The sequence below is a fragment of the Eptatretus burgeri genome, chromosome 1 (assembly GCF_056783735.1).
Source record: "Eptatretus burgeri isolate ZD-2024b chromosome 1, Ebu_testis_v1, whole genome shotgun sequence".
NCBI classification, from domain to species: domain Eukaryota; kingdom Metazoa; phylum Chordata; class Myxini; order Myxiniformes; family Myxinidae; genus Eptatretus; species Eptatretus burgeri.
In genome coordinates, this window is record NC_140961.1 from 96,732,221 (window position 1) to 96,746,784 (window position 14,564).

The 14,564-nt window shown below is 42.2% G+C and overlaps 1 protein-coding gene across 4 annotated transcripts in view; it reads left to right on the plus strand.

Annotated features, from left to right (window-relative positions):
- LOC147035003 (rhotekin-like) overlaps positions 1 to 14,564 on the plus strand; it is a 164,734-nt gene that overhangs the window by 124,338 nt on the left and 25,832 nt on the right. For 3 of the 4 annotated variants that reach the window (XM_085892324.1, XM_085892312.1, XM_085892332.1), the window contains 4 exons: positions 1,273 to 1,367; positions 2,802 to 2,908; positions 4,181 to 4,300; positions 10,331 to 10,472. In XM_085892324.1, coding sequence (XP_085748450.1) covers positions 1,273 to 1,367; positions 2,802 to 2,908; positions 4,181 to 4,300; positions 10,331 to 10,472 — 464 coding nt within the window. The remainder of the gene's footprint in view (positions 1 to 1,272; positions 1,368 to 2,801; positions 2,909 to 4,180; positions 4,301 to 10,330; positions 10,473 to 14,564) is intronic. The other variant, XM_085892320.1, reaches the window with a different exon arrangement.

Below are 14,564 nucleotides of genomic sequence, written 5' to 3' on the forward strand. Positions count from 1 at the left end.
TGAAAATCCGCCAACATCACAGCATTACCTTGTGCCAAAATGGATCTCCTCAACTACAGCCCAATTCGCTTACTTCCAGTCATCACCAAGGTCATGGTCATCATCTCAGAATATCTCAAAAAGTTGTGGACGGATTCGGACGAAACCTGGGTGACAGGTTGGGTGTGTGACAAGGACGAATTGATTCGATTTTGATGAAGATCCGGATCCGAGAACTTTTAAATTTTTTAAGTGATTGTTCACCATTGGGGGATGGGGCCAAAAATGATATATAGCATGATGTTTTGAAAAGTTTTGGGTGAGTTGTGATAAAATGAGGTGGAAAAAACAAGCCCAATCAATTTTGGTTCATGGCCGGATGCAGATCCAGCCTATCACTGCGATTCAATCCTCTGCATTATTGCTCCACCAGCCATCTGAAGGGATGTGCTGTCATCCCGAGACTTCAGCCACATTTTGGTGACCGAAATTCCAGCCCAGCACTTTCTCATTGAGCATCTGCGCTGCCACCTCAAGTCCCGAAAACCACCATGAAACCGCATTGATCTCCTTACTGGAGCCCATAAATGTGAAGCTGACTTGTGGAGGGCCAGCACTGAGGCTGCCACAGCAAATAATAAACATATTGTATATGATCCAACCATTGCTTCACCCAGTGTTACACTCCCACATAGGCAATGGAAAGCCCTCAACAGGCTCCACAGTGGACAGGGCCATTGCAGCAGCACCGTCAACCGATGGAGGATGAAGCCGGATGTGCATTGCGACTGCGGAGGAGTCCAGATGGTGCAGCATACTATGTTGCGCTGTCCCTTATGGCAGCTATCAGGAGGACTTTTAGCCGACATTAAACTTTAGAACCGAGACATTCAAATTTATCGCACTCTATTTTGGCCATACACAAGAACATGACTGGGATACAAAAAGTGAACTGTTCAGCTTGGCGGAGGTATGCGCTCTACCGAGTGCCATTCTTCTTGTTTATATGAGCAATCTAAAAATGGCTATCAAATATGCTTCCTCTGGTTTTGCACTTCACATTGTAAAATTGATTGTGGGACTTTATGACGCTTCCAATGCCAGGTTAATGTCTTTATTTAATTTTTCGGAAGTCATTCAATCACCCAACAATATTGGATGGATAGAAGATGGATTTTCATTACCCTGGCATTGTTTTATCTTGTCTTGTATATTATTTTTTGGTTCCTCTCTGAATTGTGTTTTCATTTCCAATGAGACATCCGTACTGATGGCATCTGCTCTCTTCAACAGGCCTGCCAGGTATCACCTTCTGGCACATACCACCTTTCGTCTCCAGGATGTGTATGGCCGGTTCAAAACACATGACCTCTGCCTCAGTGGAAACGGTGAGGTGCATAACTTCAATTTTTCGACCTACAGAGATTTGGGGGAATCCTCCAACTGAGGTCATGAATTTTTATTTTCCTCGACCCCACTCCCTCCTGCATCAGTTAAAGTGAAATAATATCTTTGCTATCCGAAAGTAACATACAACTAATGCCCCATTTGTGGATTGTACCAATTGCTTATTTTTTTCCCAAGTTGGGATAGTTGCAAGTTTTTGCAACTAAAAGTTGCAAGTTGGGATTTTAAAATTATTATTATTTTCTGTGTTTTTCTTTTCCTGTCTGTGCTATCACTAACAAAGCTCATTTAATCAATTGAGCACAAGTTATTAAACAAAAAAAAAATATATATATATATATATATATATATATATATATATATATATATATATATATATATATATATCGCACCCGTGTCCAAAGGAAGCGGTTCAATTTGACATTTTTAATTTGAAATAGGCAAAGCCAGAAACAAACGAAACCCATTTGAATTACCCTTTAGAAACGGTTAGAATTACCCTCGAGAATTACTCGTGGGTCTGTGGATCCATTGGACCAACTTTTCATTGGACTTGAAGGTCTTGTAGCATACCTGCCCGCTGTACTGCTTGAGCATGAGTTTGCTTTTCACCAAGCCCAGATGTGCTTGGGCCAGGGCAGAGATTATACGTTCGTTATTCTTGCCAAATTATACTACTACTACTATTATTATTGTTGTCAATATTATTTGTATTAAGTAATTTATGGTTTGTTCCAATGTTATTATCATTATTTTTGTTATTTATCTTGTAAATAGAATGCCATACTGCAGAAGGACCTATTAAGCGGCCCGATACACCTTAACATGGCATGCATTTAAACATGGGAATTCTTACGGGTTCTTTGTAGTTAATTAGCCTCATCAACTCAGGAGATCATGACAATCATTTTGGTCTTCCACATTAGAACACTCCAGTACAACTCCACACACACGCACACACACACGCACACACACACACACACACACACACACACACACACACACACGCACACACACACACACACACACACACACACACACACACACACACACACACACACACACACACACACACACACACACACACACACACACACACACACACACACACACACACACACACACACACACACACACCCCTCATCCATTTTTCGTAGAAACACCGGTGTTAGGTTATTTTTCTTCTTCATTGTGGATGTAGCCTTAAAGGGTTGACACTTTGCAGTCTTAGGGGGTCCTCCAAGTATTTTGGGTACTCGGGATATTTTGGGTCCTCTGGGTCTTCGAGATCTTTTGGGTCTGTTGGGTCCTCTTGGTCCTCGGATAAGCAGATTTTCAGTTCCTATTGAAGTGCTTTAGGATAAGCAGATATTCGGTTCATATTGAAGCCAAAAGTAATTGTTCTTCTCTGACAGAGAATTCCCCTTTCTGGCTGCCCCTCTACGGAAACGTGTGTTGCCGCCTGGCGGCCCTGCCAACATGTATGGTTGAAAATGTCAAAGCAAGCTCCATGTGGGTGAAGGTAAGCTTTGATTCTCTTGTAGTGGTTGAAATAAAATTATATTGGTTGTTTAGGCTGAAATAATATTTCTTATTTCAGATGAGGATAAAAGCATCAGAGTCCTGTGTAATCATAGTTTTCTACCAAACACATCTCTGAATGCAAATGATATGTTGATATCTGGGGGAGTCAGGACATCCAAGGAAATTACCTTTTAATAATGATTTGATACCTGTAATTGATGCCTCATTTTTCTGCACAGTTACCTTACTTGTTATCGTGAATTTCTGCCACAATCACATCAAAGCTTTGATTTATTGGAGAAGAACATTCTTTATGTTCTTTAAGATGGGATTGCATAACTTCTTGAACCTCTTTCCACAAAGGGTCCATTAAATAAATGCGTTGGTCACACGAGGTAATCCCACAACTTTCAACATTCACTCACTGACAGGGATGATCGAGGTGGTTGGGGAGAACACACCATCCACAGCCTGTCTACAGGCCTTTCATGTCGCACATTCCCACACGAGCTGCAAGATACCAACTTTTTGGCAAGTTGATCAGAAAGTTCTCCAAATTTTTCGTTGTACAGCGGGACACCCCTTTCTCGCATGTACGTGTTCAAGTATTTTCAGCTTCTGTTGGAAGCTTTGTGAGCCATTTTTGGTTACAATTCTTATCTAGCACGCATGACATACATTTACTCGTCCCGATGAGCCTCGTTGCTATGGGTTTCTGCGCATGCACACCAAGCATTCTGGGGCGGATTACGTCATTTTGAATGTCGCACGTTGTTATCCTCTTCATGACCTTCAGTTTTTGCATTCAACACTTGTGCTAAATATGTTTTATAATGTAATAATTATGGTTCTCCAGTTAAAATATAACCAGCTCCCAAGCAACGTGTTCACACTAAGAAAAGTTTCTGAGAATATGGGTCTCTTTTACCCTTCTGTTGAAACATTCAACTTTTTTTTTCTTTTTTTTTTTTGCTTTGTATTACTTGTCTTACTTGTCACAAACTTAAAATAATCTGATCACATGAATAATTTCCTGACACCCCTACCTAAAATGGATCTGTTTAAGGCTGTGGGGAGACAATAGGACAGTTATGGATTGTGACTGGGATTTCAGTAATCTAGCTGCTAAGTGTACTTTAACCAAGAGGAGAATGACAGAAAAATGGCGATCCCATGAAAGTCAAATTTTTTGTTTAACTATTGTTTACACATTGTACTGTTGGTATTTATGACCATACTGTGATCAGAAATATCAATGTATCATTTTTAGCATGAGGCTGTGGCAGAAGGTGCTTGGTGGTACTGTGTGCTGAAGGGTGTACAACTTCTGTGCTACCCGTCTCAGGAGGCAAGCAGTGGCAACAGGCCACATCATGTCATTTTGCTGAAGGCAAGTTGTGCAGTCTTGCATTGCTTTTGTGTGCAAAGGTAATTGATTGCAAAGATTATTCTGCTGATCATATCAGTTTGCATAATGCAAACTGAAAAATACAGTTTGCAACCTGTTATGATCCCAGGAGCTTGTGTATGCCTCTCTTGCTTAATAAATAGTTGCAACATTAAGTGAACATGCAAGCAATAATGATCAAATATGTAGATTATCTTCTAATTGCAATAATTATATCAATAGGGTGTTAACACCAGTCCCCATTTTTACAGTATTCTCATAAACTTGTCAGAGTTAGATCAAGCAACCACGTGATTATTTTATTCGTCTTTGTCAGGACAGGTGAGCTCCAGATAAAGTTTGATGATGACAAATATTCTTCAATGGGGATAGTTTTCTGGTAGTTAAGTTGGCTCCAGCACAACGCGTGATTCAAACTCTTCAGCTGACTGCGGTGAAGGGGATAATGAGTGAAAATCCCCTCCCAAGGCACGAACACAGCGGAATATGGGTCAACGTCTTACGATGGATCATTCCGCTCTTCCTGCTCCGGGTCACACATCGCAATCCGTGGCGGGGTAATCAAACTTCGAGACTTCTCTCATTGACCCAAAAAATAAGAGCCACCCTGCTCTCCACTTCTTTCACCATCATTGGATTTCAGCACCACCACTTGAAAAATGGCCCAGAATAGTGAAAAATTCACAAGCTGTCTGGATTGCAATTCAGCACAGCTCCCTTACTTTGCCTTGGCCATTATCTACGATTTTACTTCCACCAGGTGGCAGGCAGTCATCGCGAGGAAGCAACAATTCTGTGAGGCAAATCGAAGTCCCACAAACACAAAGATACACTTGGCAGAATCACCCATTTACACATCCAGGATGAAATCTCTCGTTTACGAATCGGAAAAATACAATATATAAGACCATTTGACAACACAATTTCAGAACACAGTTACTTGTAAATGATTTTTCACTTCCACGAGGACTTTTTATCCAACTTTATCTTACAGACGTGATTTTTCCTGAAATCATATGACGTGAATTGTCAGTTCGCTTATTGTGGTTTGAATCTGTTATCAATCGCAAGGAAACCCGATGTATCGGTTGTAAAAAATCTTTATTTCAGCATACCATTGTCAATTAAATATAATGGCTATAAATAAAGCAAACTCGATGGGATTCTCAATTTGGAAGGTATTTTATTTCGCAGTAACTGGTGGTATCATCATCATCATCATCATCATCATCATCATCATCATCATCATCATCATCATCATCATCATCATCATCATCATCATCATCATCATCATCATCATCATCATCATCATCATCATCATCATCATCATCATCATCATCATCATCATCATCATCATCATCATCATCATCATCATCATCATCATCATCATTCGTTAAACGAACTTTTCCCTGATTTTAGGGGTTTTTTGTGCACATGATCTTGCCTTGTGAAAGAGCTGGATTAGAATGGAATAGGGGAAACACCAACAGCGGAGTAAAAGTGGGAGTGAGATCAAGGGGATGGATAGAAGGACCCGTTGGGTTGAACAGACTGCACACAAGGTGAATGAAATGCAGCAAGAAGAGGAAGAGGAAGGTGTGGGTGAAACAGAAAGGGGGGGAAGAGGGGGTGGGGGAAAGAAAAATAACTTGGAAAAAGGAGTTCTTGGGAATGGGGTCATTTGGGGTAGAAGAGATCATGGGTATGGATGGGGGATGTCCTGAGGTAGTGGCAAACAGCTGCCTTGAAGCCTGAGAGAGAAGAATGGGACTGAACTGACTGGGGAAGTTGTTTCCACAGGTGAGAGAAAAGAGGAAGAAATGAGTGTAGGAGAGCAGGGAGCCTGGATTTTGGGAGTTTAACAAGAAGAGGGTTACTGGCAGACTGTACATGCATGCAGGAAGGCCTTTGCCAGGTAGATAGTGTGGGTCTTAAATGCTGCCACCTCATTTTATATCGAACCTGGTGGTTAAAAAGAAAATGTTGTTTGGGAGTGTTTTATCACTCCTCCCCTTCCCATCACACCACCTTCCCTCCCCCTCTCCTCATACTTACCTCCTCCCAAACCACTCCCCTTTCCACCCTCCATGGACATCTCTGGGCGTTCTCTGCAAGCTCTATTGACATTCCCCATTTCATTCAATCTTGTACTACAGCCACTCCCTTTTCTCCACAAGCCCCCCTACCAAACACAAGTCAAGAATCCCTCCGTTCATGCTTACCTCCTCCCTAACCCCCTCCCCACTTCTCCCACCCCCCCCACCCCTGCCTGAGTGTATAACGATGTTTGGAGAGGCATCGTTCTCCCTGCCCTCCATTCCTCACAATTTCCCCCCTTCCTAGCTCCCCCTTCCTCACCTCCTAGCTCTCTATCTCCTCCACCCCTTTTAATATTCCTGTCAGTCAAGTGATGGGTTGTATTTGCAAGTACTGAATAAATGCCTTCTGCTTCTCCTTAATGGTACTCCTAATCTCACGACTCAACCACCCTGGCCTCTTTCTACCTATAGTTTTGCACCTCACTGGAATATACCTACTCTGCATGATACACCTTGAAGGTTGCCATTTCTCTGATGCTGATTGACCTCAAAATTCATTTTTCCATTCATTCATCTTTCCTTTGCTTTCTTCTATACAAGTACACACCTCAAACACACACTTGCTATCATGCTGGTTGGAAGGAGCAACCGCAAAAGTAGGTCAACCGGCAGAGCTAAAAATACATTCTCTTGATCACCGCCTTATTCTCTCCCTCTCTCCCAGACCCGGTGCAATGCACCGAGACACACACACACACACACACACACACACACACACACACACACACACACACACACACACACACACACACACACACACACACACACACACCCTTTGTTCCTTTCACAGACAGGAAGAAAAAAAAACAACATTCATGCTTGCATGCAAAGTTGGTCATTTGTTGGTGTTTCAATTTTTTTCCAAATGTCCGAACTGTTTTTGCCACATTCCAAGTGGTTTGACTTGGATCCAATGATTTGATACCTGCATCACTCACTATGGAGGATTGCAACTCCTTATGTCACCTTCCCTCCCCCTTTTTATTTCAACCATGCACTGAATCATTTTTATTGTCACTTATTAATGACATCATTCCTTTCCTTCACCTTATTTTGATGTCTATTCTGAATGCTGTACTACGCCCCTCTAAATCTTCATGGCAGTGTGAGTGTACATGATTTCATAATCCAGCTCGGGGTGTAAAACCACAAAACGAATTTGTACGGCTCAGTTTTAATAAAGTTATCTTGTTGTTTTTTTTCTTCTGCAGGATAAGGGTCTGACATATAGTCATTAAGAATGACATCCTGTAATAAGGGAAGGGAATACATGTCAACCACAATGTGTGGATAAGCATCATTTAGACTATAGACCATATCAGGTGGGGACAGAGAGATAATCCCACCATGAAGGTCGTTCGTTCATCAGCAAACTGAGTTGTGAACAACAATCCAATAATGACAAGGCAGTTCTCCTGAAATGCAGTCATTTCCTGTAAAGCTCAAAATGCAAATCCCCAATGCTGCTGCCTTCAGCTGAATTTAAACCCACAACTTATTGGATGCCAGTCCAGTTCCCTCACTGGCAAGGCATTCTCCAAATCTGATCTTGTATGACAACAACAGTATTTTCATTTCCTTTGTCTCCTCTGAACAATTTATCATCACTGAATGTTTATAGCTCTCTGTCACCTTCATAGTCGCATATTCCAGCTTGCAACTTGTCCTTCGACATTCTTATGGAATTCGTTTGGCATCTGTTCAGAAAACCTGTCGCCGTATATGGATTCCGTGTGAGTTTCTTATTGGCCCCCAAGAAGGCGTCAACCCGGCTGGGGGCTGACATTTTCGGTCCTGTCAGTCCGTCTGTCCGAGCCTCTTCTCAAAAATGACCGGATGCATTTCTTTCATATTCGGCACATATATGCAATAATATCTGAACATGAGACGCATCAACCGATTTTGGGATTGGATCCAATTAGGAATTTTGGCAATTAAAATAATAATAATAATAATAATAATAATAACTTTTCTGGGAGAGAATAATGTATTAAATAATATTTTCAAATTATAAGTATCACCATACACAAAATAGATTTTAGTAATAATGGGAACTACTTAATGCAAGGGGCAATCATTGAGCACGTGACACAGAAAAAGGCTCTTGGGGTGGTAATAGGTATGAGTGGTAAGCAGACAGTACAATGCCAGGTAGCTGCAGGTAAAGCTAATAAGGTTTTTGGTTGCATTTGTAAAGGGATAAATAATAAATCAAAATATCTCGTGTTATCTCTACAGGAATTTATTGAGACCTCATCTGGGATATTGAGTTCAGATTTTGTCACCATCTGAGGAAATCCATAACTGCCATAAAGTTGGGTGGAGTGTAGATCAACTGGATTGATTTTGGGCCTCGCAAGATTAAGCTATGAGGAGTATCTGAAAGGGACAGGATTTTTTTTACATTATGAAGGTAGTGATTATGATGAGATCTGATAGACATGTTTATAAAGATAATGAAGGGTGTAGATAAAGTAAGTGCAGATGAGTTTTTCAACAGAATGGAGAATGACAGGACCAGGGACCACAGTTTCAGAGTAAAGAAGGCAACAAGTAAGACCCGAGAGAGTGGTAAATGCTTGGAATAGTGTTCATGTAAATTTAGTGACAGTAGAAACAGGTGATGGTTTTACAATTGAGTTAGATCAAGGTATCTCGAAGTGGTTGGTATATGAGGTTACTTCGATATTTTCACGATTGTGCAGGCTTGATGGGCCTCATTGCCTCCTCCTACGTTGAAGTTCTTTATATATTATTTGTAACTTCGATTTATGTATTTATATACGCTTTACTATCACTGCTGCCAAAATACCACCTTGAATTATTTATTTGTGTAACTTCTGCCTTTCGACAATCTTGATTAATTTAGTTAGTGAGTTGGTTTGATATAATGAATTCAATCTGTGCAGTTGGGGTGGGTGTGTGTGTTCTCCATGAGGATTTGCATTCTTGTTAACTATAAACTGAAACGTGATGCCTTTAAACACTACTCTATTGGAAAATAGTATTACTCTCACCAGAGGAGAGGGTATGGCATTTGGGTCCTTTTGGCTGTCTGTTTGTTTGCCCCCACAGAACACGGATGTGTTTTCTCCGCAACTGCTTGTCAGATTGACACGAAATTTTCAGCATTGGAGCAACTACTCATGTAGAATGTTTTAATGATAATTATGACATCATAAGTCACGAGGTGTGGCAGCCATGTTATAAAAAGTAAAAAAATTGGACCTCTGTATCTCCAAAACCACACCAAGGAAAAAATTGAAACAGCACATGGAAAGTACTGAGGAATGTGATTTTTTTTTTTTAATGATGTCATCGGTACCTTCATTATGACATAATTGCGTACATAGAATGCTGCATCCGATCGGAATGAAAATTTTTTGTGAGTTTTCTAGAGATAAATTGGTCCACAGAAAAAAAATTATTGATGACGTCATTGGTCACGTGGTTCGGGTTCCTTCTGATTACTCCAATGCAGCACTGTACCCATTTGGTCTTCGATTTGATTTCAATTGAATTTATTCTAATCTCATTCTAAATTCAATTGAATAATAATATACGTTCAAACGCGTCCAATCAAATTGGGGTTGCGTCAAAGCAGGACGTCTTGGTACCCGGTCATCACTGCCAGTAGTTATACAGTGGCATTTATAATTATGTCTATTATTAATTACATAACACACCGATACACAAAACAAGTCCTGGCGAGGGTTTGCAATCTCTGATTGCTCTTTTTCTTGTATGTAATGTGATACAAATCAGCACTTAAAAATGAACTAATTTCCTTACACACGTCCTTTGAAAACTACGACATTTTTTCAAACGTTTTTCATTGTACAAGTTGAATGATTTTTCTTTGTTTGTTTGTTGCCACTTAAAACTAAGTTGAAGATATTTTATTTCACAACAGGGTGGAAAGTTTTCCATGTGTAATGGTGACATAAAACTTGAATACGGAGATGGTGCCACTTGCTGCATCTTCCTCAGAGCATCGAGTTGGGAAGAGTCTGATCACTGGCTGTTTGTGCTGCAGCAGCAACTGCACAACATGAGTATGTCATTTTTCTCCAATTTTAATTTCATATTGTGTATTTTCAGTATTGGCTTTTGCTTACCACCTTTTTTACCATTTCGAAAGCAGCATGTTGATAAAATATGGAATACTTTCATGATAGTGATCCTGTTTGGTATGAGGGGCATTCAAATCTTTTTGGAACAAGATACTCGCAAGAGTTCAAGACATGTCAACATTTTTAAATTTCCCCATGTTGTGTCCCTTGACTTAAGTGCACTTGCTTAATTTGTCTTTCAAACCGTCTATGCTGGGAAAAGTTGAAGTTTTCAGATTGCTACTTCAGCCACTGCTTCAGTCAGTTTGTCGTTGGTGAATCGGGCAGCCACACAGGTGGAACTTCAAATTTTTAAAGAGATGTCAGTGGAGCCAGGTGACTGTGTGGTGAATGATCTTGCTGCTCAAAGCCAGTCAGGACTGGCGGTCTATGCAACATGGGCCCGATGCACAGCCACATTGCTCTGAAGGAGGAATACATCGTTGGTCAACATCATAGTAGTCATCTGTGATTGTAGTTTAGTGAAGCATATTGTCAATCACTAGGATTCCCTTTCCATCTCAGAAAAATGAAACCACCTTGCTGGAGATTATCCACTGTAATCCACGTAACGAAAACACAATTTGGTTTCAGTATCCCATTGGTGAAGACATGTTTTGTCATCACTTACGAAAGGATCCATATATTTGGTTGGATTTGCATTGAAAAGTTCAAGATGCTCAAAATACTATGTCAGCCATTGCTGTTGATAGTGATTGCTGAGGTTTCATCAAAATGTTTGAGGATAATGGTGAAAAAAAAACAAAACTGCATTTTGAAAATCCAAGTTCTGCAGATATTGTCCACCTTGATGCAGCAATCCTCCTTGATTAGGTCCTCAAGCTGGGGCATCAGTTTTTTGGTCTGTCATATGCTGGCCATCATGATGTGGCATAATCTTCAAGGGAGCCGTGGTTGATTACTGAAATTAAGGTGAAACCTTTGCTTTCCAGTTTGGGGATTTTTTTTTTAGTTCAATCTGAGCCTAAATGAGGAAAAACTTACCTTTAATGACGTCGAAGCTCCTGCTTCAACCTCATTAATGCAAAGTTTTCTGAACTAGATTTGTTGTGTGTTTCTGTTGCGTCTTCATCCCTGTGATGATGTTCGTGTTTCCGTCAAACTTTCCGTGTTCAGTCGTACCTTGTTGTGCTATATTTGTCAAATTCGTTTTTGTGTTGTTCGAAGCATACTTTGGCTGCTCCTTGGATAGCAGTTGTGAAAATTCTGTGTCCCTTTTGTCTCAGTATTCCTTGTTTCCACCTTGAACATGCTGCTCCAACTATCCCAACAATGGATGGAGGCCCTCAATGTCAGACGTGAGATCAGGGCTGTCTCTCCAGACATATCTTGAGGAATCGATATGGTCTCACATCCTGCCTTGATCTCCAAACTCTCTTCATGTGGCATCCAAGGCCAACTCCACTTTTGCGTTTCTGACTTCTTCGGGCTCTCAACAGAATCCTTTCATCTCCTCTCCCTGTGAAGGCTGGAGTACCCCAAGGCAGTGTTCTGGGCCCAGTCCTATTACAAGTATTCATCAATGATCTCTCAAACTCTGGAAAATCCTCTCTATATTTTTGCTTATGACTCCACCCTCTGCCATAACATCCCTCATCCTTCGGACAAACAGGCAGCAGCCTCTTCCCTCTCTTCAGACCTTGACAAAACCACAAGCTGGTTAAATACTTGGAATACATCTTCAATCCCAACAAATCTCACACTCTTACAATCTCCCTCTCCAAAAGGATGGTATCGTAAACCCTCCTACCTACTTTCTTAATAACCCTTTTGGCGAAGTTCATTTACTCAAACTCCTGGGTCTCATTATCAGCCATGATCATGCGTGTGCAATCCACATTTCAAAGTTTACCTCAAAAGCTACTCGCTGACTGGGCATTCGACATCGTACAAAGTTCTTCCTTGGCACACCGAAACTCCTATCCACTGATAAGGCCTTCATCCGCAGTTTGATGGAGGACTAATCTCTCCACTGGGATCATGCCCCAGCCTCACAGCTTGTTATCCTTCATGTCATGGAATCCAAGGCCTTCAAGATCATTGGAATCTTCAGAGATGAAGCTGAGTGGGAAAATGCGTCTGTCATTTTCCCATCGCATACAGGTCGGTGGTCTCTTTAACTTTGACTATCTCCTTCCTGGACTTGCACCCTCTGCTGTTTCCATGCTTTGTTGTCCTCCCGCCCACCCCCAGGTTCCTGCAGATCATACATGGTTCACCATCAACTCTTTTCTGATGAAACTCCCAAAATCCAGTATCACTGCTCACCTCCACTTATCTGTTTCTCTTTTTTTCCAGCTCTGGAACCAATTTCCACATTCTCTTCAATCTCATTCTTCAGGACAGCTGTTCACCACCATCTCTGATGATCCCCAATCCAAAACTATGATCTCTTCTACCCCCGTTAACGCCCCCTACCACCCCAAGCCCACCTCCTCCAAAATTTCCATTTCTTCCTTTCTAAGAGTTTGCTTCTGTATCCCTCTTGTCCACCCCATGCATCCACCCAACACCCATTTTGTGTAAGTTTCCCTGTATTTTGTGATTCAACCCTGTTGTTGGTGTTTCCCCCCTCTCTCAACTAACTGTTGCTTTTGTTTTGTTGCATCCTGATCAGGTCAGGTTCGATCTGTGACCTGCTACAGGTACCATGTAAACCTGTACTAACCTGTTCCATGGTCGGGTTGGCGGCGACTAAACCGTCTCCCCCACCAGGTTTTCTGGTGAGGAGGGTGTTTGGATATGGACACCCAGCAGGATTAAAAACAAAACCTGTCAAAGGGCGGAGGAGCTCCTTGTGAGCCAACGGCCATCCATATCTAGTGCCCAACTGTGTCTGCGGACGTCCTCCTGCAGTTGGGTCACTTCTTATTAGGAGGTTGGTGGCAGGATTTGCACTCCGGCCACCGTAAAACCCTTCATTCCGCAAAACGCAAAAACGCAAAAAAATCTGAAAACCCACTCCGTGGGAGTACCTCCTGTGCAGCTTCCCTTCGCAGGGCAGCTCACCGGATGACGGGATTGGGGCAAAGCCTTCGGGACCCCCAATCTTTGATAGGAGGGAAACCACGGGGTAACATCCCTGGGTCAGATTGCGGGAGAGTGTGTCGGAGTGGTGCTGAGGTGTCGTCCACCAGACGGCGGTCTCCTTGGGTTAACCTGAGGCGGTCCCTTCGGGTGGGTGCCTGGAATGTCCTATCCCTCAGAAAGGATGATCACCTGTCTCTGTTATCATCTGAGCTCAAGCGTTTGGACATCGGGATTGCAGCTCTCTCTGAGGTTCGGAGACCGGATTGCGGCGAGATAATGGTGGGTGGTTACACCTACTATTGGTCTGGTCGCTCTGATGGTTACCATACCCAAGGAGTTGCTGTAGCTGTGTCCAATAAGCTGACCCCAATGATAATTGAGGTAACACCGGTCAACGAGCGTATTATGAGATTAAGGATTCGTCACTCCTTAGGTGTCATTTCCCTGGTCTCTGTTTATGCTCCGACTGAGGCGAGTGATCTCACCGTGAAGGATGCATTCTACGCCACACTCGAGTCTGTGGTTGATCAGTGCCCCAGACGAGATACACTTCTAGTCTTGGGGGATTTCAATGCATCGACTGGAACTGATAGGGACGGTTATGAGGTGTGTGTTGGTCCCCATGGGTCAGGAACTATGAACCAGAATAGCACTAAGTCCCTTGACTTTGCAAGAAGTCATGGACTTAGGGTGGCTGGTTCATGGTTTCAGCGCCCACAAGCTCATCGCTGGACTTGGTATTCCAACGCTGGCGGTGTGGCAAAGGAGAATGACCATGTCCTCATTGACGGTCGTTGGAGGATGATCCAGAACTGCAGGGTCTACCGGAGTGCTCAGTTCCTCAATACTGACCACAGGCTTGTTGTAGCAACTCTAAAGCTGCACCTTAAATCCTGGAGAATGGTACCATCCCAGCCGAGGCTGGATGTTGCCAAGCTCAGGGATGAGAGAGTAGCTGAGGAGTTTGCGAACAGGCTGAGTGGA